The sequence below is a fragment of the Acomys russatus genome, chromosome 27 (assembly GCF_903995435.1).
Source record: "Acomys russatus chromosome 27, mAcoRus1.1, whole genome shotgun sequence".
NCBI lineage: Eukaryota > Metazoa > Chordata > Mammalia > Rodentia > Muridae > Acomys > Acomys russatus.
The window spans coordinates 56,004,984-56,030,909 of NC_067163.1; the positions used below are offsets into that span (position 1 = coordinate 56,004,984).

General features: G+C 49.0%; 1 protein-coding gene and 1 non-coding gene across 2 annotated transcripts in view; both read left to right on the forward strand.

The window, feature by feature from the left end:
• Positions 1–5,546: 5,546 nt before the first annotated feature.
• Positions 5,547–25,926, forward strand: part of Pbx4 (PBX homeobox 4) — a 36,405-nt gene continuing 16,025 nt past the window's right edge. Inside the window, exon 1 of the mRNA XM_051169923.1 lies at positions 5,547–5,718. Coding sequence (XP_051025880.1) covers positions 5,576–5,718 — 143 coding nt within the window. The 5' untranslated portion in view covers positions 5,547–5,575. The remainder of the gene's footprint in view (positions 5,719–25,926) is intronic.
• LOC127210379 (U6 spliceosomal RNA) lies at positions 19,588–19,694 on the forward strand. Its single transcript, XR_007833289.1, has one exon. It is a non-coding gene; the product is annotated as a U6 spliceosomal RNA (small nuclear RNA).

Sequence of the window (25,926 nt, forward strand, 5' to 3'; positions counted from 1 at the left end):
AAACAGAATTTCCCTATTTTTACTGTATGTCTAGTATGTCCTGTGCGCAGCTTCTTCCTGCATGGTGCCGTAGGTGTTGGGATAGAAAAGGCGAGAGCTGTTCCAGGCCATGCCACCCCCTGCTACAGGGGAGCCTATGGGTGTGCTGTGTTCCTGAGGCTACTTTTTGGCTTTGTTTTTTAAGACAGGATCTCATGTAGCCCAGGCCGGCCTTGAACTCAGAACCCACTTTGTAGCTGAGGATGGCCTTGAATTCTTTATCCTCATGACTCCACCTCCCAAGGGCTCATACTGAAGCTGATTTTTTTTTTTTCAGGAGTGTGGAGCAGCCTCTGAGGGCCCACCTGTCCCTATTAGTGTGAGGGAGAGGGAACCACATGGTACAGGCCAGGCCCTTTCCACTCTGAAACTCTGAGGTTGACAAGGGTTTTTGTTGCTGTTGCTGTTGCTGTAGTTTGTCATTAATTCAGACAATCTGTCCTTATGTCCTGGAATTATCTATCATGGCTCAGGGCTGCCAAGAATCTTTCAACGTGGAATCCTTGGCACAGGCTAGCCTTGAACTTGCTGCATAGGCTAGGCTGGCCTTAAAATTCATCATCCTGCCTCGGAATCCTGTGTGCTGGGATCAGAGCTATATGATAGAACACACAGCTTCTGTCTCTCGGGAGTCTTGCAACTATTTCCTTTTGCTTCTGTCCTTTCTGCAAGTGTCTTTCCACCTATCTCCCTCTTTAAGAATCTAGGGTGATTTCTGGTTTATATGAGCCTTTTCCTTCTGTGCGTCTGCCCCGCCCCCCCCCCCCCCCAACTCCCTCCACCTCACCAGCCCTGTGCTTTTAGACACAGGATCTCACAAAGCATCCCAGGCCATCCTAGAACTCACTGTGTAGCTGAGGCTGACTTCAAACTCTCAGCTGCCTTCCTGCCTTGGCTTCCTGAGTGCTGGGATGACAAGCCTAATTCACCATATTGAGATGAGGCCGTTCCTGACTACACAGCCTGGAAAAGGCACAGAAAAGCCAGAGGGGACCATAAAACTCCCTGATGAAAGAGTTTCAGCAGCCCATGGAGCCTGGAATTAAGTCACAAGTTTACCAGGACTTTGTACTTCTCGGCCTCCCCCTTACCTTACCCCCCCGGCCCCCCACCCCCTACCCCCAAGACCTCAGCTATGCCAGGCCTGGGATGAACCCTTCCCTGCCTAGAGAGGCCTCTTGGCAGGCGGTGTGGGCCAGGAACTCGGTTCCCTGCTCCAGCTCACCAGAGAGGAGTCAGGGTTATGCTCTCACTTCGGCCTCACATGCCGAGTCACTGCAGGAATTTGAACCTCTGTCTTATCTGAGGCCAAATTCTTGAGGCATTAAAGCATCAGTTTGTAACGAGCTGAAACGTCTGTGTCTCTACAGTAGATGTGCCTGCTTTTTGCACTGCTGGGACATTGCACACTCAAGGCCAGCTCCCTACCAAAGAGTCTGTCACATGACCCATTTCTAAAAGGAAAATGACATGAGACTGGACAGAAAGCTGGATAGATCTGATCCAGTGTGGGCAGTGTACACCTACAGCCAGAGATCTCCCAAGAACTCCAGGCAGGTGTCCATGAAAGATGCTGTTCCTACCTCCACAGAGCTCTGGGCCTGCTGGACATGTGTCAGTTTGGGTATCCTGAGCTGGGGACCCTGATGGCCTCCAAAAGTCAGCTCTGTCTTACCTGTATTTTTGGCTGGCTTCTACCAGCATCATCCAGATTCTGTTAAGGGATTTGTCTTGTCAGCTTTTATGTTGTTTTTGTTGCTTTTGTGTTTTTTTTTTTTTCTTTCCTTTTCACTTAAAAGTTTTATGGGTTTTTTGGTTTTTTGTTTGTTTTTGAGACAGGGTATCACTGTGTAGCCCTGGCTGGCCTCTAACTCACAGAGATTCTCCTGCCTCTGCCTCCCGAGTGTTGGGATTAAAGGAAGGTGCCTAGCTGTGTGTGTATGTTTGCACATGTGTGGGTGTGCTCTTGTGTGCATGTGGAGGTTGGAAATTACTGTCAGAATTCATCCCTGGAGGCTTGGCTACCTTGGTCAATGAAGCAGGGTCTCAGTCAAACCCAGAGGCCACCAATACAGCTAGTCTCACTGGCCAGCTTGTTCTGAGGAATCCCCTGTCTCTGCCCACCAGGGCTGGAATTACCGTGGTCACTTCACCCCAGCATTTATGTGAATTTTTGTTTGTTTTGAGACAGGGTTTCTCTGTGTAGCCTTGGCTGTCCTAGACTCACCCTGTAATCTAGGCTGGCCTCGAACTCATGGAGATCCACCTGCCTCTGCCTCCCAAGTGCTGAGATTACAGGTGTGCGCCACCACACCTGGCTTATTTCTGTGGATTTTTGAGGTTCCAAATCCTGGTCTTCACACTAGAGTGGCAGTCGCTTTAAGTGCTGGGCCATGCTGCTAACCCAGCTTTTACCTCTTGATCTCTCCTCGGCTGAGTGGCATCAGGTGTTTGTCTCTTTTAGGCCAGGGGAACCCTCTCCCTCCCCGCTAGATCAGGCCTGTGTGGTGCTGTGCTGGCTGACCTTTTGTATAAGGCCTGCCTTCTAGAGTTCTGTTACTTCCTGTGGCTGGGGCCAAGCCTAGGGTTTCCTTCATGATTTTACACATTTGCATTTCTTGCTGGGTACCCTGTCAAATCTCCCCCACCCCCCACCCCTCCCCCCTTCTCCTCCACCACCACCGAAAAACAACAGAAAGAAGATGGCTTCCCAACTGTGCTAAACCTTCACCAAGCCTTCGCCTGAACTCTGTGTCTGAGCAAACAGATTCTGGAGGCTCTGTGGCTCTGGAGAGGGATTCGTGTCCCCTTTTCTTTTGCTTGAGGAGCCTGTTGTCCTGATGAGAGTTCTGTCTGACTTGGGGTCCACCCAAGGGTAGGCATTTGGCCAGCAGCCCTCACTTTCTAGCCATTTGCTAGCATTTGCCAGACCTAGAGTGTTGGGGTTGGAGGAATGAGCAGGCCTAAGGTCAGAAGCACACTTTCTGCCGCCAAGCCTGACAACATGAGTTCAATCCCTGGGCCGCCAAGCCTGACAAGTTCGATCCCTGGGCCGCCAAGCCTGACAACACTAGTTTGATCCCTGGGCTGCCAAGCTTCACAACACGAGTTCGATCCCTGGGCCGCCAAACCTGACAACACAGGTTCGATCCCTGGGCCCATATGGTAGGGGAGAACAAAGCCCTGAAAGTTGTTCTCTGACTTCACACTTGTGCCGTGGTGTGCAAATGCAACACACATGCAAAAACAATAACAAAAAAAAATTTGGGAGGGTGGGGTTCCGAGACAGGGTTTCTCTTTGTAGCTGGGATTACAGGTGTACACCACTGCACCCGGCTAACAAAACTTTTAAAAGAAAAGAACAAACAGGTTGAGGTCAGTTCTAAGCTGGTTCTTAATAAAATAATACATAAGCTGGGTGGTAGTGGCACATGCCTTTAATCCCAGCACTTGGGAGGCAGAGGCAGGCTGATCGCTGTGAGTTTGGGGCCAGCCTGGTCTACAAAGTGAGTCCAGGACAGCCAAGGATACACAGAGAAACCCTGTTTTCAAAAAACCAAAAAACCAAAACAAAACAATAAAACAGTACAAAGAGTTGACTTCCCCAGTGGAAAAAGAACCCAGCCTTGGCTTGCTTCATGCCGTCTTCACATTTCATCCGGCCCCTCAGCCCGGTGAAAGGGGACCAGAAAGCTCCAGAGAAAAACAGGGTTCTAGTGACCAGCCAGAGGGGACCGTGCCTGAGGGGCCAGGACTTAGGGAGGACAGTTGTCCAGCTCTCTCGGCAGGTTGTGTTTGGTCACTGCCATGTTGGATCAGCAGCTCATTGACACATGGCCTCAGCAGACTGGGACACTGACATGCTCTTGTAGGAGGAGAGAACACATGGATGGGGCAGCTCTCCTGGCTGAAGATGCAGAAAGCCATGGTGGTGGGGGAGGGGACAACACGTTGCAGTGCTGTGGCTGCCCATGCATCTGTAAGTAACCTCAATAAATGCCCAGGCTCACACAATCGGACTTGAGTGAAATTGTTTCTTTGGTCAGCTTAACTTCTTCTCTGGAGTGGCTCCCCCAGAACAAGTCCCACAACAGAGAGGTCGGAAGAGCTCTGACAAGGGTGTGAGTCACGGGGAGACTGGAGAGGAGGGCTAGAGCTGTGAGGAGCTTGGGACTCAGGTGTGGGAGGACTTGAGGAAGAGGCAGGACTAGAGAGTGGGAACTCTGAGGAGCTGTGGAGAGCTAGGGAGGACCCAGCGTTCTGAGGAGCCAGCTGGGCCAGTGGAAGGAAGGCGAGGCAGGAGTTCAAGGGCATTCTCAGCTACTAGTAAATTTGATGTCAGCTTGGGCTTTATAAGACCCTGTCTCAAGACGTGGGAAAACTAGGGTGCAGCTGTAGTTGACACCATGGTACATGAAGCCCTGGATCCATCACCACAACCACACAGGATGCTGTGGCACACACCACTCACCTCAGCACTTAGGAGGCAGAAAAAAAGTTTGAAATCATTCGTCACTCATAGCAAATTCTGTCAAGTTTCATACCTTTTTTTTTTTCTTCTTCGTGTTTCAAGACAGGGTTTCTCTGTTTCAGCCCTGTCTCTCCTGGAACTCGCTCTGTAGACCAGGCTGGCCTCGAACTCACAAAGGTCTGCCTGTTTCTACTGCCCAGCTTCCTCTGTCAACTTTAATTACATAACAATTTTGAGGACAGCATTGGCTACATGAGACTGTCTCAAGTTACTTGTTTTTAAGACAAGGCCTCTCTCTCTCTCTGTCTCTCTCTCTCTTCATAGCCCCAAAACTCACTGTGAAGACCAGGCTAGCCTGGAACTCACAGAGCTCTGCCTGCCTAATGCTGGGAGTAAAGGCATGTGCCACCATGCCCAGTCTCACATTTTTTGAAAAGTTCTGAGGAAGGGAGTTAGGAAGGTGAAGGGCGGTGAGGATGCAGGCCTCTGAGAAAGAAAACTCATAGATGTGGGGGGCTTGTGGAGAACCTGGGACCTGTGAAAAAGTGGGACCCCGAGCAGATCCGGGACCAGAGAGGAGGCAGAAGCAATGGTACAAGGGGTGAGGGTCTCTGAGGGGGAGGGGGGCCATAAAGCACACTAGATTTAAGCAGATTGCCGGTAGTCGTTACCATGGTAACCGCCAACCGGATTCTCCGCGGCAGTTGAGAAGGCAAGTTTCGGGCAAGTCGCTGAAAAGGGGGAACAGCGCAAGGCACTGATTGGTGACGACTTCCGCGGGGGGCGTGCCTGGGGGGGCGGATGCCGAAGAGAATCCCCGTTTCCTAGACAACCCTCCACCGGGTCCTCAGCAGCCGTTGAGAAGGCTGTTTGGGAAACGTCACGAGGGAGAGGGCAGTGCTCCGCGCCGATTGGTGAAGGGGCGTTTCCGTGGGCGGTGCCCAGCGGCGATTGGTTGGTGGGCGTGAGGGAGGCGTGGCGCCTGGTCGGCGGCGGTTGGCTGCTGCGCACGCGCGAGAGCTCCGGGCAGGACCTGTCCCTCAGCGCCCGCCGGGCCCGTCGCTCATGGCTTCCCCTTTGAGTCCCGTGCCGCCGCAGCCCGCCCCGCGCCGCCTGCCGCCCGCAGCTCCACTGGGCCATGACACGAGCGACGTCCTTCAGCAGATCATGGCCATCACCGACCAGAGCCTGGACGAGGCTCAGGCCAGGTGCGGCTCCCGGGCAGCGAGGGAACGGGCGGAGGCGGGATCGGGATGAGGATGGGGACAGGTGCGGCCGGACTTGGAATGATGGAACGGCGGAGCGGCCTCGGGACAGAGGGAAACGAAGGATGGAGGAGCTTGTCCTGGACTAGAGGGTGGCTTCGTGAGGAAAAGGGGGCGTCGGAGTTATGGGGGGCCAGCCCTGGAAACACCAGACGTTGGATGGATAATCCATCCGGTTATCTGTTATAGGCGGGCGTGGCGGGGGGGGGGTGTCTGGGAGGTGTGGACCGCAAGTTTACAAGGCACACAGATGAAGAGAAGCGACTGCAGAGCTGAACTAGGGCGATGTAATGAAGCACCCGTTGAGAACTTTCAGAAACATATACAGAGAGCTGGGTGGACATAGAGGGCACCCTTCTTCTTAAAGTTGTGTGTGTGTGTGTGTGTGTGTGTGTGTGTGTGTGTGTGTGTGTGTTAATGTGCATTTGTGTGTGCTCCTGACTTTTATGTAGGGAACTCAAGTTCTCTGGTAGAGTGGCGCACGCACTTAACCCCTAAGCTCTCTCTCCAGCCCCGCCCCCTCCAACCACGTTTTTATTACAGGGCTGGCCTCAAACTCACTATGTGGTAAAAGATAACCTTGAGGTGATCTGTATGAGTTTGAGGCCAGCCTGCTCTGCAAAGTGAGTTCCAGGACAGTCAGGCCTACACGGAGAAACCCCCAAAAGATAACCTTGAACTCTTCATCCTGCCTTCACCTCCAGAGTGCTGGCATGAGAGGTATGTGCCACCCACTAACCACACCACAAGGATTCTTTCCGTTTTATTTATTTCTCTGTTTGTTTATTTGGGAGAGGGCCTCATGTTTCCCAGGAGCAGAGCATCCGGAGCTTCCAGGAGCCAGAGAAAAGACATCCCAGCTAAGAAGGGAGAAGCCCTAAAGAGGCAAGCTGGGAGAAAAAACCCCAAAGCCTAAGTACACAGAGTATTCAAGTCTCACTCGGGGTTTATGATGTCATTCGTTTTCTTTTCCTTTTTCTCTTTTATAAAGATCTATTTTTAAATTCACACGTACAGCCAGGCAGTGGTGGTGCACGCCTTTAATTCCAGCACTTGGGAGGCAGAGGCAGGTGGATCGCTGTGAGTCCGAGGCCAGCCTGGTTTAAAGAGTGAGTCCAGGACAGTCAAGGCCTGTCTCGAAAAAAAATAAAAAATAAAAAATAAACACATGTATGAGTGTTCTGCCTGCATGAATATGTATGTACCAAGTACATGCCTGGTGCCCATAGAGGTCAGAAGAGGGCATTAGATCCCCTGGAACTACAGTTACAGTTGTGAGCTGCCAAGTGGGTGCAGGGAATGGAACACAGGTCCTGTGCAAGAGCAGCCAGTGCTCTTAACCACTGAGCCATCTCTTCAACCTTCATCCCAGTTGCAACCAGTTGTTGGTGGCGCACACCTTTAGTCCCAGCACTTTGGAGGCAGAGGCAGGCAGATCTCTATGAGTTAAAGGCCAGCTTGGTCTACGGTGCAAGTTCCAGGACAGTCAGAGCTACAGCGAGAAACTCTGTCTCAAAAAACAAAAAACAGTTTTCCACTTGTCTCATGTCCCTGTACCCAGTGTCCACCAGCCATGGTTGTGGGAAACTGCTTTACAAGGCAGATTATTGTGTTTACACCCTGCTGGGGTGATCAGAAAATAGGAAAGGGCTGAATTCCTTTTGGGGGATGAGGCTTTCTTGAAAGGGTCTATTTTAGGGTGAGGGCAATGACAGGGTGTTCTGTGTAGCCCTGCAGTGAAATCAGCATACTAAAGTAACTATAAAAACACCCTTGGGACTGGGAGTGCAGCTCAGCTGATAGAGCTGGGCCGTCCAGTACACATGCAAGGAGCCCTGGGTTTGATGGCCAGCGTTGCATGTGTCGATGCACACCTTGGCTACATATTGAGGCCAATCTGAAATACCTGAGACCCTGGCTACAAACTAGGCAACCAGCTGCCCCCACTTTTGCTGAGCACAGAGCTCTGTGTTCCTGCTAGGCGATTGCAGACTTTCCCCGCGCCCTGTGAGGAGTGCTGGCTCTGGTTTTATAGCCTCTCTCTGGAAAGTTCCGAGTGCTTCCCTGCCCCCAGCTCTTTCCATTCCACCTTTAAATGTGTCTTTTATTAGCATATGTGTGTGATGTGTGTGTGCTAATCAGAGGACAGCGCTAAAGAGCCTGTTCTGCGGTGGGTTCTGAGGGGTGAACTCATGTCATCCGGCTTGCAGGGGCAAGTGCTCTTCCCCCATCCCCAGCCATCTCGACAGCCATATTTCCACCCCCACCCCACCCCATGTGTCCTGCACGTCTGTGATATATGTCCAACATGTCTCCCCTCACCGCCTCTCCTCTTCCTCTGTCCTGCTCTCTGAGCACCAATCAGGTGCTGGAGAGTCAGTGGCAGCCCCAGTGTGCTCCTGAGTTTTGAGAGTGTGTGGAGGAAACTGGAGCAGAGTCTTTCCTGCAAAGCCTTTTGGTTAGTGTCTGAGTAGGGGCTGGAAGTAGCAACAAAATAATTTTATGGTTGGGGGGGTCCCCATAACATGAGGCACTATATTAAAGGGCTGAAGCATTAGGAAGGTTGAGAACCACTGTTCTAGAAGATTTAAGCTCTGGGGAGAGAAAAGATGAGACCCAAGAACTGTCACCACTAAAGGACGCTGTGACGTGTCCCCTTCTGGAAGGGGAGCTGCTGAGGAGCTGAGCTCTGCTCACCTATGGCCTTCAGGCATCTGTGGCCCAGCACAGCCCCAAGGCTGGGATCTGCTGAGGTTCTGGTCTGCCCCAGGTCACCAGTGTTCACAGCGGAATACAATTACTTGTCTCTACTTTTCAAAGAATGCTTGTTTGTTTTAAGGCTAATAAGTTACTTTTTATTACATTTGTTTTTTTACTTCATGTTGCGTGCATGCGTGTAGCATGTGTACAGCACGCATGTGGAGGTCAGAGTGTGGTTTACAGGAGGAGTCAGTGGTTTCCTTCCACCACGTGGACTCAAGGGATCAAACTCAGGTCCTCAGGCTGGGTGGCAAGGGTCTGTACCCACCAAGCATCTCTCACCACTGCTGCCCGACCTCTTTTGGGCTGATGTTTTTTGAAGATGTATTTATTTGTATCCTGTGTGTTTTGTCTGCATGTGGGTATGCATACCAACGACATGCCTGATTCCTGCAGAACTAGGAGTGTTAGGAACTGAGCCTGGGTCCTCTGCAAGAGCAGCCAGTGCTCTTAGTCTCTCTGAGCCATCTCTCCAGCCCCCTTGATTTTTGTTGTTTTTTGAGATAGGATCTACTTAATGATATTGACTGGTCTAGAATTAGGCCAAGCTGGCCTCAAACTCACAGAGATTTTCCAATCTTTGCTTGCTGAGGCTGGCATTAAAGGTATGCACCATCACATTCGGTCTTTCACCTCTTTATATAAAATCTTAAAACATATCAACTCTTTGTCGTAGCATACTGCCAGGTTTTTATTTGCCTGGTTGGTTTTTTGTTTTGTTTTGTTTTTCGGTTGGTTGGGTTTTTTAGTTGTTGTTTGGGGTTTTGTTGTTGTTGTTGTTGTTTAGTTTTGGTTTTTGAGACAAGGTTTCTCTGTGTAGCCCTGGCTGACTCTGTAGACCAGGCTGGCATCAAACTCAGAGGTTCACGTGCTTCTGGTTCCTGGAGTGTGTGCCACCACACCTGGCATCATATTGTTCAGATTTTAATCAGTGAGTTGGGTAGGAAAAAATGTAGTTCAGGGCTAGCCTGGGATTATATACTGAGCCCAGGCTGTGTCATCGTTGTCGTCGTCGTCGTCGTCATCGTTGTTATTATTATTATTATTATTATTATTATATTGGGGAGAGGAGTATTACTCCTCATCTGTTAAAATAATTATGAAAATTAGTCCCTGACACTTCCTGTGTGACTTTTGAGACCTTGAAGGCATCCGGTTCTCCTTCCTGCCTTTGGAGCTCTCCTGATGGAAGCCCAGGGTTCTGAAGATCACCCAAGTCCTCAGGGAGCTGCAGTCCTTAGGGGTTTCCACTCCAGAGACAGCACAGTGCGGTTGGGTCTTTCCCTCACAGGATAGCCAGCCCTCTGCTGTTGGGAGTTCTGCTTCCTCAGACTCAGCCTGCCTCACACTGAACGTCTACTGAGAGGCTGGCACATGGCACAGAAGGCCAAGATGTCTGCTGCTGAGCCTGATCACATGAGTTCAGCCCTTGGGACCAACGCAGTGAAGAAGAGAACTCATACCCGAAAGTTGTCCTCTGACCTCCACATATGTACCGTTGTGCACGTGCACACACACGTATGCACACATACCCAATAAATGAAGCAGAAAGGAAATATATTGAAGGGTATCACTGTGAGTGTGAGATCAGCCTGGGATACAGAACAAGTTTGAGCTAATATCTTGTCCCAAGAAACACATGCGCACACACATGGAGAGAGAAGACAGAGACAGGGTGCTGTGTTATCTCAGCACTCTGAAGCTGAGGATCAGGGGTTCAGGGTCATCCTTAGCTACATAGGGAGCCTACTACTACTGATTCCAGGAAAGCCCAGCTGCATGATCTTAACCCCCTCCCCTAAAAAAAGAAATGTTAGGGGCTAGAGAGGTTAGGAGCACTGGCCGCTCTCCCAAAGGTCCTGAGTTCAATTCCCAGCAACCACATGGTGGCTCACAGCCATCTGTGGTGGGATCTGGTGCCCTCTTCTGGTGTGCAGGCACACATGCAGGCAGAATATTGTATAAATAATAAAGAAATCTTTAAGAAATGTTATACATCTTAACAGAGCATGTACTTTCTTTCCCAACAATCCTCTAAACAGCACTGGATACAACTATGAAAGTATCATTTGCACATTGAATACTATAAATAATTTGAGATGTGATCTTTGTTTGTTTGTTTCAAGACAGGGTTTCTTTGTGGCTTAGGCTGCCCTGGATCTCACTCTGTAAACCAGGCTAGCCTCAAACTCACAGAGATCTGCCTCTTTCTGCCTCCCAAGTGCTGGGATTAAAGGCGTGGGCCACCACCACCCAGATGAGATATGATTTAAAGTATATGGGAGTGGGGATGGAGGGTTGGTTCAGTGGTTAAGACCTGTTGCTGCTGCTGCAGAGGACCAAGGCTTGATTTATAACAACCACATGGTGGCTCACAATCATCTGTAGCATCAGTGTCAGGGAATCCAATATCCTACAAACAGACACGCAGGCAAAACACTCACACACATTAAAGTATTAAAGCACAGAGGTGGGCTGGAGAGATGGTCCATGGTTAAGAGCTCTTGCTGCTATTGTCAAGGACCCCAGTTTGGTTCCCATCCTCCATGTTAGGCCATTCATAAGTGCCTCCATCTCCAAAGGATCTTTTTTTGTTTTAAAAGATTTATTAGCCGGGCATGGTGGCGCACACCTTTAATCCCAGCACTCGGGAGGCAGAGGCAGGCGGATTGCTGTGAGTTCGAGGCCAGCCTGGTCTACAAAGCAAGTCCAGGACAGCCAAGGCCACACAGAGAGACCCTGTCTCAAAAAAACAAAAAGATTTATTTATTATTATATATACAGTGCTCTGCCTGCTGTATCCCTGCAGACCAGATGTTTGTGAGCCACCATGTGGTTCCTGGGAATTGAACTCAGGACCTCTGGAGGAGCAGGCAGTGCTCTTAACCTCTGAGCCATCTCTCCAGGCTCTCCAAAGGATCTTATGCTGTCTCTGGCCTCTGCATGCACATGGATGCATGAGCCCCTACCCACACACAAAAATAAAGTTAGTCTGGAGTACAAGAGATGTGTGAAGGTCGTATGTGGACAATACAGTGCCTTGCATAAGGGAGTTAAGCATCTATCTACCTTGGATGCTGAGGCACAGGCACAGGTAGCTTGTCAACCCAGGAAGTCGAGCCAACTGCATCTCTCCTGATGAGCCGGCTGGACCAGGCTTTTACAAGTCTTTCTGCCCCAGTTGGTCTGTCAGTGTGCCTCTGTCTCGGTAACTGAGGGCAGGTTAGCTCAGTTGTCCATTGAGAACTTTCCATCCCCCGTTATGCTGTCAGGTGTGTTTAAAGAAAAGCAAATGGCTCAGCAGGTAAAGGCATTTGCTTCCAAGACGGATTACCTGAGTTGAATTCCTGGAGCCCAGTTGGTAGAAGGAGGGAATCCACGGCCCCAGTTAACCAATGACTTCCACACATGCACACACAGTACACTGATAAAAATTGTTCAAAATGTAACAATACAGCAGCTAAAATATCAAAGAAGCTAATTATTTACTAGAAAGTCAAGCTAAAAAAAATCAAGTAGAGTCTACAGAGGTGGCTTAGAGATTAACAGCATTTGTTGCTTTTATGGAGGACCTGGGTTCAGTTCCCAGCACCCACACCTTGGCTCACAGCCATCCAAAACTCCAGTCCCAGGGAATCCGGCACCTTCTGGCTTCCATGTGCACCAGACATGCACACAGTACACATACATACATGCAGGCAAAACGCCCACACATGTAAATCTATAAGCATTCTTTTTTTTTTTTTTATGGTTTTTTGAGACAGGGTTTCTCTGTGTAGCCTTGACTGTCCTGGCCTCATTTTGTAGACCAGACTGGCCTCGAACTCACAGTGATCCACCTGCCTCTGCCTCCCGAGTGCTAGGATTAAAGGTATGCGCCACCACGCCTGGCTTTATAAGCATTTTAAAAAGGTTTTTAAAATGAAGTAAATGTGTAATGAATTTAAATTCACACTACTCTATGTGTGTGAGTACCGATTTGTGTACTAGAATGCCTTATAGCTATATTTTGTGAAAGGACAGATAGAAGGAAGATAAAGGTATGAGCATTAGCTGACTGTGACCCATCCATAGCCAGGGCTGAACTTTCTGCCTCAACCGATGTCCCCTCCCATCTCTGCTGCATGTTGGCCCCTCCCAAAGCTTTGTGCTTGGTGGCAGAGGAAGGCCTCTCCCAAGGAGGAGGATTGTGCTCCTGTTTCCAGCCTTCAGCAGCTGCATTCCCTGCTGGACCCTCCAAATAAGCTCCGGGGACATTTGTGACACAGGACAGTAAGGCTTCTGTGACCAAGACACATCTGAATGAGGTGCACGTGACAGGCTGCTTTTTCTAGATGAGAGAAAGCGAGATGGACCTCTCTATTTTATTTATTTTAATTTAAATATTTAAATTAAATATCCTCATCATATCCTCCTCTCTCCTCTTTTCCCAGTCCCACTCTCCCACCCTCTTCCCCATCCCTCTTCCCCTTATCCTCAGAAAAGGGGAGCTGCCCCCCCCCCATCAACCCACCCCAGCACATCAAGGAGAATCAGGACTGAGTTCATCCTCATCCTCTGAGGCCAGGAAGGGGAAGTGATAGAAAGCAGGCAACAGAGTCCATGTCACAGGCAGCACCTGCTACTCCCTAGGGGACCCACATGAAGATCACACTGCCCGTATGTGTAGGGGCCACAGGACCTCTCTTTCAAAGCAGATCCTTTCCTTTTGGGGTGAGGTGGGACAGTGCTTGTTTGGTCTGCTCTTACATTTATTCATGTATTTTGTATATGTTTGTGAGCATGCTCTTGCGCAAGGAGGACAAAAGACACCTTGCAGGTGGCAGTTCTCTCTCTCTCTCTCTCTCTCTCTCTCTCTGGAGTAGTACAGGCAATCAACTCAGGTCCTCAGGCTTAGTGACAAAAGGAGCCATCTCACTAGCCCAGGGGCTAGTTTCTGAGATGCTGTCTCCTGTAGCCCTGGCTGGCCTCACATCCTCTATGTAATTAAGGATGACCGTGAACTCCTGATCTTCCTGCCCCCCCCCCCCCCTTGGGGAAGACGGGTCTACACAGTTCAGGTTGCCTTTTCTGTCTCTGTGAAGACGGGTGCTAGGATTTTGATAGGGATTGCATCGAATCTAGCTGATTTCACAACACTCCACTGACCGTGCCCATGGGAGGTTTTTCTCTCTTGTGGTTTCGTGGGTGTGCCATAGGTTACTGTACTGGCTGTCCCCTACTCCTTGGTGAGCAATTTCTAAAGGTCATCAGCTTAGGACTGAGGACTCCAGAGTTCTCTCTTCTCCAGGTCCTGGATCAGTGTTTGAGTCATACTCTGAACAGCTGTCAAAAATTCTGGGCCCTCCCCTGGGACTGTGTGCCGGCTGCATTGCCTTGGGACAAAGCCTTGAGATGTTAAGGTGATGTCAGTTGCCAGGAGCCAGGAAGCCTTCACTCAGCAAAAGCTGGCAGACTCAGCAAGGAGCTGCCTGAGAATTCAGGGTACACTCTAAATCTGGGAGTTGCTTCTGCTGAGTTGGGACAAGCTAGTGGAACTGGGAAGGTGGCAGAGTGGTCTACGGGTTGTCTGGAGGCCTCACACATATGGCAAAGGCAACTTTCTTAGTCCATCGGAGAAGTCTGACAGCGTTCCCTAGGTCACGTAGGCTGACAGTCAACTGTCCAGGCAGCTGCAGATTCCCAGCCTGGTGAGGGCTGCTTCCTGCTTCCAGATGCTCTCTGGTGCCTTGCCTGCCTGCATTCCCTCTTCTCAAGGGAACCTTTAACTTTTTTTTTTTTTTTTTTAATAAGCATTTCATGTGCTAGATGCTAATGACATTCTTGAACAAAGTGTGTTTTTGTGGTTTCTTTCCCTCTTGGAACTCCCTCACCCAGACTCTTTGCCACTTTCCCATCTCCTAGATGCTCCTGCTGCCCCTCCCATCCTTCCTGGTCACCTAGTAGTGCCCTCTGTGGCGGCCTCCTCCTCCTTCCCCTCCTCCTCCTCCCTCCTCCTCCTCCTCCTTGGTTTTGTGAGAAGGGTGTCTCTGCACAGCCTTGCTGTCCTGGAACGAGCTCTGTAGACCAGGCTGGCCTCAAACTCACAAAGATGCGCCTGCCTCTGCCTCCCTGAGTGCTGAGATTACAGGCGTGGGCCACCATGCTCAACTTGGGTTTCTTTGTTTGTTTGTTTTAATTAGCATCTACTTTGAGGAGGTTGGCCATGCATGTGAAGTCAGAAGGTGCTTTGCTCTAGATTCTGCTCTCTCCTGCTACCGTGTGGGCTCTGGGGCTTGAACGTGGGTCTTCAGGCTTGGCAGCAAGTGCTTTTACCCACTGAGCCCTCTAAAAGCCCCAACTTTTGTTTTTCTGAGTGTTGTCACTCCACTTAATATGGCTTTTTTCCAGAGCCATCCAAATTTACAATTTCCTTTCTCTTTAATATTGAATATTTGTATATGATGAGTTTTTAAATGTATTTTTTGTTTTATATTGTGTTGTATGTGTGTGAGTGTGTGGCCTGCATGCATATCTGTGCACCACTTATGTGTATGGTGCCCAGGGAGGCCAGAAGAGGGCATTGGATGCCCTGGAACTGGAATTAGTTGGTCATTAGCCACTATGTGGGTGTTGGGAATCGAACTTGGGTACACTGGAAAGAACAGCCAATGCCCTTAACCTCTGAGCCATCTCTCCAGGCCTATACCACATTTATATTATCCAGTTATCTGTTGATGAACACTTAGACTGTTTCCACTCTCTTGGCATCATGAATAAGGAAATAGTGAACGCAGATGTGCAAGTGTCTCTGTGGTAGGATAGGGACGATTTTAGGCTGATGCCCAGGAGCAGTATAGCTGGCTAATATAGTGATTCTATTTTTTTTTTAAAGATTTGTTTATCTTATGTACATGAGTACACTGTCTTCATGCACACCAGAAGAGGGCATCAGATCCTATTACAGATGGTTGTGAGCCACCATGTGGTTGGTTGCTGGGAATTGAACTCAGGACCTCTGGAAGAGCAGCCAGTGCTCCTAACCTCTGAGCCATCTCTCCAACGTGAGTAATTCTATTTTTAAAATTTTTGAGGGACCTCTATGGGTTTCTATAATGGCTGTATTACTTTACTCTTCCACCAGCTGATTTTTTTATATATTTATTAAGGTTTTTTTTGTGTGTGTGTGTGTATGTGTGTATGTGTGTGTGCCTCAGCACATGTACAGAGATCAGAGGGCAACTTACAGATTGGTTCTCTCATCGCATCAGTTATGTCCCACGAAGGAGCTCAGATCACCAGGCTTGGCTGCCAGCATCTAACCAGCTGAAGCACCTCCCTCGCCCTGGGCTCTCTTTCCTAAGTGGGGTAGGGGCTGTCCCACTGATGACCTCATTATCCCTCAATTAGACCTCGACTCCACACATGCTACCACTGAGCATCATGCTTTTCTATCAGAACTTGGAGGAGCTGGGGTATAGCTTAGCGACAGGGCGCCTAGCTGGCATGGCCCGGACCTCTGTTTAATTCCTAACACCACAAGGAAACAAAAATACCCACAACATGCAGTCTGCACCGCACCCCAATAGACTGTTCCCTCCTCCACCTTCTCGGTGGACGGTGGCTGAGCTGTGGTGACTGGCAGATCTGAACTACAGTGTTCCCTTTCTGATCAGTCGCAGGCGGGTACAGCAGTGAGCTGTCCTGACTGCTGTGCCAACATGTGCTTCTCAGATATTACTGTTGTAGTTTTTAGGGCATGGTGTTATCATATGGTTCAGGTTAACTTCAAACTTGAGATCTTTCCCGCCTCAGTGTCCCCCAGTTGTGGGAGCACATGTCCGTGCTGCCATCCTAGCGCCATCATCCATTCTGTGGCAGGAGGTGCTTGAATCAGGGCCTTGCTCTGGCCCAGGCTGCCTGTCACTCAAGGCACTCTCCTTCTGCCGCTGCCTCTTGAGGTTACAGGCTGCAGCACCATTCCTGACTAGGTTTCCCAGTATACTTTATCAAGGTGAGGATGCTTTCTGAGCCTTCTCTGAGAGCTTTGCCCATCATTTTGTGAACAGACTGGGTCCACATTTGCTAACATGATCCTTCTAGGTTTTTATAAAGCCTGTAAATATGATAGGCTATATTAATGATTTTTAAAGGATATTTTTATTTTTTATTTATGTATTTGTGTCTGTGTATATTGTAAAAATATCTTTTATTTGCCTGTTTCAATTGTTATCTGAAAGGCTTACTGCCCCCTACTGCTAACTAGGCCTAGTCCTGGAAGTTTCTAGCTTCCATACAATCTAACCTAGGCCTAGAGGCTTACTGTTTAATAAGCTCGCCCTTCCTTGTTCTTTCTGAGCTCTGGGCTGGTTCAACCCAGTTGTTCTGGCTCAGACTCTTCTCCCAGCTGACTTACTCAGTCTGGCTTCTCTCTCGGGCTGGAATTGCTCTGCTTGGCCTCAAACTAACTCAGCAATCTACTCTAATCTTCTGGCTCCTTCTCATTCTCTGGCTCCATCTTCTCCTGAGTTCTCTCTCTGCGGCCCATCTCTCTATGACTGTCCTAGTAAAGCTGCCTCCTCTCTCTGAAAAACTGCCTTTTAAGTAGCTTTCCTCTCTCTTCTCGTGAGAGCTGGACATATGTTGTCAAATCTCTGGCTCGTCACATTTTCTGCTGCTCATTAGACATCCCTTTCAAGCATGGGTGCTTCCTTCTACAACTAACTTTGCCTTCCTTTGGGATTAAAGGCATGAGCCCCACACCTGGACCTAAGCTTTACTTTTCCTGATACTTGCTCCGTCCCAGGCTCAGATCTGCTTGCCTCTGTCTCCTGGATTAAAGGAGTGTCTGTATGCCACCTGGATCACACACACCTAGAGGGTCTTTGGATTGCCAGAGCAGACATGTTCTGAATTAGCATTCCTCTACAGTGTATCTGCCGTGTGTGTGTGTGTGTGTGTGTGTGTGTGTGTGTGTGTGTGTGTGTGTGTGTTAGGGAGATTGGGGCGCGGGGGCTGCCCTCAGAAGCCTGAAGGAGGTGTTGAGTCCTTTGGAGCTGTAGCTTCTGCCGTTTGGTCGCCGCATGACATGGTCCTCAACAAGAACAGCCAGTGTTCTTAAAGCCACCAAGTCATCTAGAAAGGCCCCTGACATTAGTTTTTTTTTTAAATGTAAATCTTAGGATAACTCACTTCTTTGTATTTGTTTTGTTTTTCTTTTTTGTTTGATTTTCTGCTTTTTGAGACAAGATTCTCTGTGTAGCCTTGGCTGTCCTAGACTCTCTTTGTAGACCAGGCTGGCCTGGAACCCACAAAAACCCACTTGTCTCTGCCTCCCTGAGTGCTGTGATTTTAGGCTTATGCCACCTCACTGGCTTAATTTTGTAAAATTTTTATTACTTGCTTTTCGTTTGTGTGTGAGTGAGTAGAGGTAAGGAGACAATGACTTAATGAGTTATCTCGTTCCCTCAGTTATCTCCGGGGTCTGGCTTGGCAGCAAGCTCCCACAGGAGGCATCTGGCTGGACCCTAGGTTAAATTTTAATTAGTAAAGTCAGATAGTGTGGTTTTTGGTTTGGTTTGGTTTGGTTTGGTTTGGTTTGGTTTTTCGAAAACGGTTTCCCTGTGTAGCCTTGGCTGTCCTGGACTCACTTTGTAGACCTCGAACTCACAGCAATCCACCTGCCTCTGCCTCCCGAGTGCTGGGATTAAAGGTGTGCACCACCATGCCCAGCTAAAGTCAGATGGCATAAAGTGTCCTTTAAACAAAGCAGCAAGGCTCGTGTTGTCACCTGCACAGTGCCTTTGTCTCGGTGCCTGTGGAACAGTATGTATAAGGACACAAGTCACCGTATGTATATGTGCATAATGTATGCACTCAGTCCTTCAAAGATTGTGAGGCTCAGGGTACCATTTGGAACTTTCCAGAGTCAGATAACATTAGTATGAGAGATCTCATTAATCTAAACTTGAGGAGCAGAATTGCAGGTTTTGTTTGGTTTTTCGAGACAGGATTTCTCTTGTAGTCCTGCTTTGTAGAACAGCCCGGCCCTGAACTCACATCAATCCACCTGCCTCTGCCTCCCCAGTGCTGGGATTAAAGGCATGCACCACCACACCTGGTCCAGATGTGCAGATTTGCTTTATCCCTAATTTGCTTTTCTTCCTTTTTCTTTTCATGTGAGTTCCGGAGACTAAACTCGTGTCCTTATGTTTGCAAGGCAAACATTGCATCCACCGAGCTATCTGTCTCCTTGGCCTGTATCAGTATTCTTCCTGGAAGCCTTGCCTCAGCTCCTTCTCGGCAGTGCTCAGATATGATGAGAGCCAGGACGTCAAAGGCTTCAGAGCACCTGTCCATCTCCCCATGCCCGGCTCATGCTGCACTCAGTGTGCTGTGGGACACCTGTCCAACTGCAGTTGCTAAATTGTGTGTGTGTGTCCCCCAATGTGTGTGTGTATGTCTGTCCCTGTGTCCATGCACGCGCATAGGCCCAAGGAAGACACCAGGTGTCTTGCATTGTCACTCTACTTTATTCTTTGTAGACAGGGTCTCGTACTGAAGTTGCCGTTTTGGTTCAACTGGATGCCTTCAGCCCTGGCCTGTGTAGCGTTTTAATTATTTTTTATTTTTTATTTATGTGTATGTGTATCTGTTTATGCAAATATATGCCATATGTAGATGCCCATGGCAGATCTGGGTTCATCCCTGCACTGAGAAATGTCTTTAGATACGTTTTTAGGACCTGGATCCTCCTGCCTCACTTCTCAATGTGAGACAAAAGTACCACACCAACCCCCATTTGTACAGTAGTATGAAAATCCTTTTAAAACTAAAGCTGGGCTGCCATTTAAAATCCTTTAAAGTCAGGAGTTGTGGTAATCCCAGCACTCGGGAGGCAGAGGCTGGTGGATCTCTATAAGTTCGAGGCCAGCCTGGTCTCTAAAGCAAGTCCAAGACAGCCAGGACTACATAGCAAAACCATGTCTTGAAAAAAACTTTTAAAAAATTATTTTACAGAGGCAGGAGGATCTCTGTGAGTTTGAGGCCAGCCTGGTTACAAAGTGAGTCCAGGTGCTCGCTTCGGCAGCACATATACTAAAATTGGAACGATACAGAGAAGATTAGCATGGCCCCTGCGCAAGGATGACACGCAAATTCGTGACGAGTTCCATATTAAAAACAAAACAAAACAAAGTGAATCCAGGACAGCCAAGGCTACACAGAGAAACCCTGTCTGGAAAAAACAAAACAAAAACAAAACAAAACAAAACAAACAACAACAACAACAACAAAAAACCCCAAACTAACACTTAACTGCTGTCCATTGATGACAGTTAACGGTGCTTGCTGCTTTTCCCAGGTTCAGTACCTAGGTTCAATTCCTGGCACTCACATTGGACAGCTCACAACCAGCTGTTACTCCATCTCTGAGGATCTGACGTCCTCTTCTGGCCTCCCACGCACCTATACTCACATGCACATACATAAAAAAATTAAAAAAAAATTAAAAGTACTAAAATGTACCTGGCAAGGTGGCATAAACCTTTAATCCAGCACTCAGGAGGCAGAGGCAGGAGGATCTCTGTGAGTTCAAGGCCAGCCTGGTCTACAGAGTGCATTCTGGGACAGCCAAGGCTACACAGAGAAACCCTGTCTTGAAAAACAAAACAAAACAAATACTAAAATTCTGTTTCCAAACTACTTAGACTCACATAAAACATGGTGAGAAATGAAGCTCATTGCTCTGTCCCCATCATCCCTAACTAACTTACTCAGTATCTGTGGGGCAAACATCATGAAGGAACTACCACATGCTTAGGACCAAGGGACAGAACTGTACCAGACATAAGCTCTATTCTACCAAAGGGTGTCATGATTTTTACTATAATTTCCAAACAATTCTAAGTAATCACGTGGCAGCTTGCTTTTGTTGGGGAGGTCTGATTTTAGTGACATGTGCAGAAGTCTTGCCTTACTGTGATGGGCAGTCCTTGAAAAGCCTTCCCCAAGAGTAGCAATGCTGCAAAACAAATTAATTTACAAATTAATTCTTTCTAGAAGACAGTAGGATTAAATAGAAATGACATGAGAAGATGGGTGTGGCACATCCTTTTGTTCTAGCACTTGGAGGCAGAACTTAGAATTCCAGGCTGGACATTTAAGGGGGTGGGGGAGAGAGGAGAGGGGGTGTTCAGCAGGTAAGCGTGCACAACACTCAGGGGTCCATGCCTGGTGACAAGTTTGGGTCTCAGAAGCCATATAAAGGCAGAAGGAGAAAACCAACTCCACAAAGTTGTCACTGACATCTACATAAAAATGCACATGCGCTTGCGCACACAAGTACACGGCTGGCAAGATGGCTCAGCATGGGCCTCATTTCCCCCCCACAGTCTACAGTTGCCTGAAGAACATCAGCCCCCTGTTGCTGTGGAGCAAGACACAGCTGAAATGTACATGCATGGTGGTGGATGCAGGCCAAGGGGAGGTGCTTGCCTAACACGCATAAGGTCCTAGGTTCCATCCCAGGACTACAAAAAGATGATAATGAATTAATAGCCAGAGGTGGTAGCACACACCTATTATCCCAGCACTTGGGAGGCTGAGGCAGGAGGATTGTCATTAGTTTCAGGAGGGCTGAAGATGAAGAAATATAGCTTATCTCAAAAAAGATCGTCCTGAAATCTCTTAAAATTTTTGTTTTAGTGACTATAGGTGTTTTGCCTGCATGCATACACACATGCATGTATGTACCCCACATGTGCCTGGAGCCCACGGATCTCCTGGAACTGGAGTTACAGAACGTTGTGAGCTACCAGTGTAGGTGCTGGGAATCAAACCGGTGTCCTCTGCAAGAGTAATGAGTACTCTTACCTCTCAGCCATCCTTCTAGACCTCCCAGAATAAAATAATAAGTAATTTAAAAAATAAGCCATGCTAACAATTGAGATGTAATATGAATAAATTAATAAAAAAAAGAATCTGGCATGTAGAGGGGTAGTGGTGCTAGGAAAATCAGGTGTTTCGTTTTTTTGGGAGTTTTTTGTTTGTTTGTTTTTGGAATAACCACCAGAAGTTGGACCATGTTCCAGAGAGTAGATGGGAAACACAGATTAGACTTATGTTTATTTTTTATTTTGGTTTTGGTTTTGTTGATGTTTTCTTTTCCTTTTTTTTTTTTTCGGGGGGAGAGTAGGGGGGATCACAAGGGAGGGCAAAGACCTGGGAGGAGTGGGAACTGAGTGTGATTAGGGTACATGATGTGAAACTCCCAAATAATAAGTACACATATGTATTCCTAGACTATTACTATCAATATACTAAACATATGTGGTGATAAAAAAATAAAATTTGGTGTGAATAATGTAAAAAAATAAAATAAAATAAGCCATGCATTTGAGATCTGAGTTTTGTTGTGTCAGGAATCTGGGCACAGGCTCTCCCGGCTGTACAGAGAGAGTGGCCTAAGGTGTTCCTCCCTCGCTCTCAGACCCTCGCAGTTACTGACAGTTCCGTGCCCTGCAGGCCTCTGGCCCTCCACCCTTAGCTCCTAGCTGCCACCCAGTGCTCTCTGCTGTGGCTCTCAGAAGCAAGGCACCTGGCTTTTCATCAGCTAAGGGAGGTATGAGATAATGTGACAGCCACATTTCCAGTCACAGATTCTGCTTGCGGTCAAGGAGAGAGTGTGCTTCAGGCCTGGTTCACCGTGGGGTTTGCCAAGTCAAGGCAAGAGATGAAGCTGTCTGGTCGCACTCTGCAGTCACGGGTCAGTCTCACTGGACTATGGCTGGTGACCGGTGGGTAGCTGCTGAGTCACGGCCCAGTGATAAGCACAGGGTTAGAATTCCCCAGGAAGGGCTGACTGAGGGCGTGGCTCACAAGTGGAGCCCTTGCCCAGAGTCCTCAGTGGAGGGCTAGGGGCATGACTCAGAGGTAAAGTTCCTGCCTGCAGTCTCTTGAAAAAGGCTGGAGGCCAAGTGTTGGTAGAGCACTTGCCTGGGCCGAGTCCTTCATCCTGTGGCCGGAGGACCACAAGTTCATGGTCGCCCTCAGCTAGTGAGTGCGTTCAAGGCCAGGCTGGGCTGCATGAGGTCCTGTTTTAAAAGGGTTAGGGTTAGAGAGGGGGCTCATCTGTTGAGAGCACTTGTTGCTCTTGCAGAAGGCCCAGGTTCAATTCCCAGCACCCAAATAGGAGCACAGAACCGTAGATAGTTCCAATTCCAGGGGATCTGAAGCTCTCTTCTGGCTTCTGTGGGCACCAGGCATGCACATGGTGCACAAACATATGTGCAGGTAAAACATTCATACATATAAAATTAGTGAAAAAAATTTACTTAAAAAAAATAAATAGATAAAAAATAAAATAAAAATAAATTAAAAAAAAGACTCATCCTGGGGCTGGAAAGATGGCTCAGTGGTTAAGAGCCCTGCTCTTTCTGAGAACCCAGGTTAAATTTCCAACATCCACATGACAGATCACAGCTATCTGTAATAACAGTTCTAGGGAGGCTAGGTGTGCTAGCGCACGCCTTTAATCCCAGCACTTGGGAAGCAGATGGATCTTTATGAGTTTGATGCCGGCCTGGTCTACAAAGTGAGTCCAGGACAGCCAAGGCTACACAGAGAAACCCTGTAGACCAGGCTAGCCTCAAACTTACAGCGATCCACCTGCCCCTGAGATTAAAGGCGTGTGCCACATGCCCGGCAAGAGACAAGTGCTTTTGAAGGAAAAGTTTGCTTACTACTTCCAAGAGGAAGGGCATGCCATGCCGTGAGGTGCAGTGTGTGTGTGTGTCTGTCTGTCTGTCTGTCTGTCTGCCTGTCTAGGCAGAGGCCAAGAGCTTTGCTAGGATTTTTTCCAGAATGAACTGGCTGGGCTGGGCAGACCAGTGTGAGCAGCCTGGAGCTGGGTGGAGCAGATGCCCGCTCTACTCCGGGTAAAGGGGAGTCTCTAGTTGTTTAGGATCTGGCCATGGAGGCTGAGGACAGGGGAGCCTCGGTGCTGTGTGAGATGAGGGTTGCTGGAGGAGGATTTTGGATTAGCCTTGCTTGTGGGAGGCAGGTGTTTGCTCAGTCTGGGAGCTAGCAGGCCCCAGCTTGGCCAAGCCTCTTAAAACAGAGTAGAAACCCAGCCTCCCACACACTTGGTGTTGGCACCTGCTGCTTTACTTCCTGTTGCTTCATAACAAGATGGCTGAGCGCATAGCTGCTGTTTCAGCGTGCCCCCACACCTCCACCCTCTCCCCAGCCCTGTGCTCAACCTTCACTTGGCATCTCTGGGAGGCCCCTTTCCCTGGCATGCTTGTCCTTGGCTCCTCTTCTTTGGTACTTGGTTTCCAGGGCCTTCTGTGAGACCTCTGAAAGTCTCTGAGCTTAGCCCGAGTCCCCATGTCCTCCTGTAGAGATTGCCTCCAGTCTCCAAGACTCAAGTGTCATCGGCAGGCCACTTGTCACCTAGCCCTGTGCTAGTGCGGCTGCAGCCTGGAGTCGCTGGCCCTGCCTTCCAGCTCAAGGGCTGCACCTGGGATCTGATGAAACCTGCATCTGTGCCCAGTCACTGCTCAAGGGCCAGCACCATGCAGTGCTCAGACTAGAAATGCTAGTTACCTTCTTTTACACGCCCCAAACTACAGGTCTGTTGTGTCTGTGCTGAGAGCCTAGGCCAGCTGTATGCAGCTCATTGCTATTCAGGCCTGGAGGCCTCAACGGCAGAGTTCTCCGTACTCTTACCTTCCTGAAGTCTAGTCGCCAGAGCTGTTACCTTTGTGTGTGTGTGGGGGGGGGTGGTGCGGGGACATTTAGAGACAGGGTTTCTCTGCATAATAACCTTTGCCGTCCTGGACTCACTTTGTAGACCAGGCTGGCCTCGAACTCACAGCGATCCGCCTGCCTCTGCCTCCTGAGTGCTGGGATTAAAGGCGTGCACCACCACCGCCTGGCCTTTTTTTTCCCCCCCTTGACACAGGGTTTCTCTATGTAGCGCTGGCTGTCCTTAAACTCACTCTGCCAACATGAGAACCTGCTGCAGCGCCCATGTGACACTGGGAAGGTGTGCAGGGCATGGAGGAAGGGTGGCTTATGTCCATGCCGATGGCCCAGGGGGCCCACTAGGCAGAGGGGGCAGAGCATTGCTTACAGCTCTTCTGACCTTGACGTTGATCTGTTTTATTACGTTGCGTGTGAGCAGTGTCTTGTGCCATGTGAATGTGTGATGCCTGAGGTGGCGCGCCTCCGCGTGCGCGCTGAGAATCAAACCCAGGTGTTTTGCAAGAACAGTACGTGCTCGTAACCACGGAGCCGGCTCCTCAGAGAGGAGGCCAGTGCTCTCCAAGAGCAGCTGTCTGTGTGCAGTGCCTCTGCGGAAAGGGGGCGGGCCGCGGGTGGCCAACAAGAACTGGCTCCGGGACTGACTGCTCAGTCCACAACAGAGGCAAAAGCACAGGTGCTGAGCTTCTTAGGAGCTGTGTGACACCGACGACACTATGACTCAGAACGCCTGAAGCTATGCAGGTGTTTTGTGTCCTGTTTTGTTTTTGTTTTTCGAGGCAGGGTTTCTCTGTGTAACAGCCTTGGCTGTCCTGGACTCACTCTGTAGACCAGGCTGGCCTTGAACTCACAGCCACCTGCCTGCCTCTGCCTCCTGAGTGCTGGGATTAAAGGCGTGCGCCGCCATACCTGGCGTGTTTTGTTTTGTAAGCAGCTTTTTGTTAATTTTTAATTCATGTGTGTGTGTGTGTGTGTGTGTGTGTGTGTGTGTGTGTGTGTGTCAGAGGACAACGTTCAGGAATCAGTTCTCTCACTCCACCTTGTGGGTTCTGGGACTGGACCGTGATTATTAGGCTTGACGGCCAGAACCTTTGCCTACCAAGCCACCTCAGCAGCCCTGTAAAATAGCTATTATACTATTTCCTATCTATGTTATACACTATACGCTATATATGCTGTAGTGTTATTTATTTATTTATTTTTTTGTTTTTTTGTTTTTTCGAGACAGGGTTTCTCTGTGTAGCCTTGGCCATCCTGGACTCACTTTGTAGACCAGGCTGGCCTCGAACTCACAGCGATCCGCCTGCCTCTGCCTCCCGAGTGCTGGGATTAAAGGCGTGCGCCACCACGCCCGGCTCTATAGTGTTATTTAAAAGATACTGATGCAGGCCTGGAAAGAGGACTCAGGTTCTATTCTCGGTACCCGCATGGTGGCTCACAACCATCTGTAACCCAGTTCCAGGGCATCCAACACCTTCTGGTCTCCGTGGGCACCAGGCACGCACACGGTGCACAGGCAAAGCACCACACATATAAAAAAGAAACAGAAAAAAAAATAATGATGGGGGAAGCCTGTGCAACCTGTTAGTAAGCCAAATTATTCTTTCAGTTGTTTCCATCCGAGGTTGGAATTGGTTAGGTTAGCTT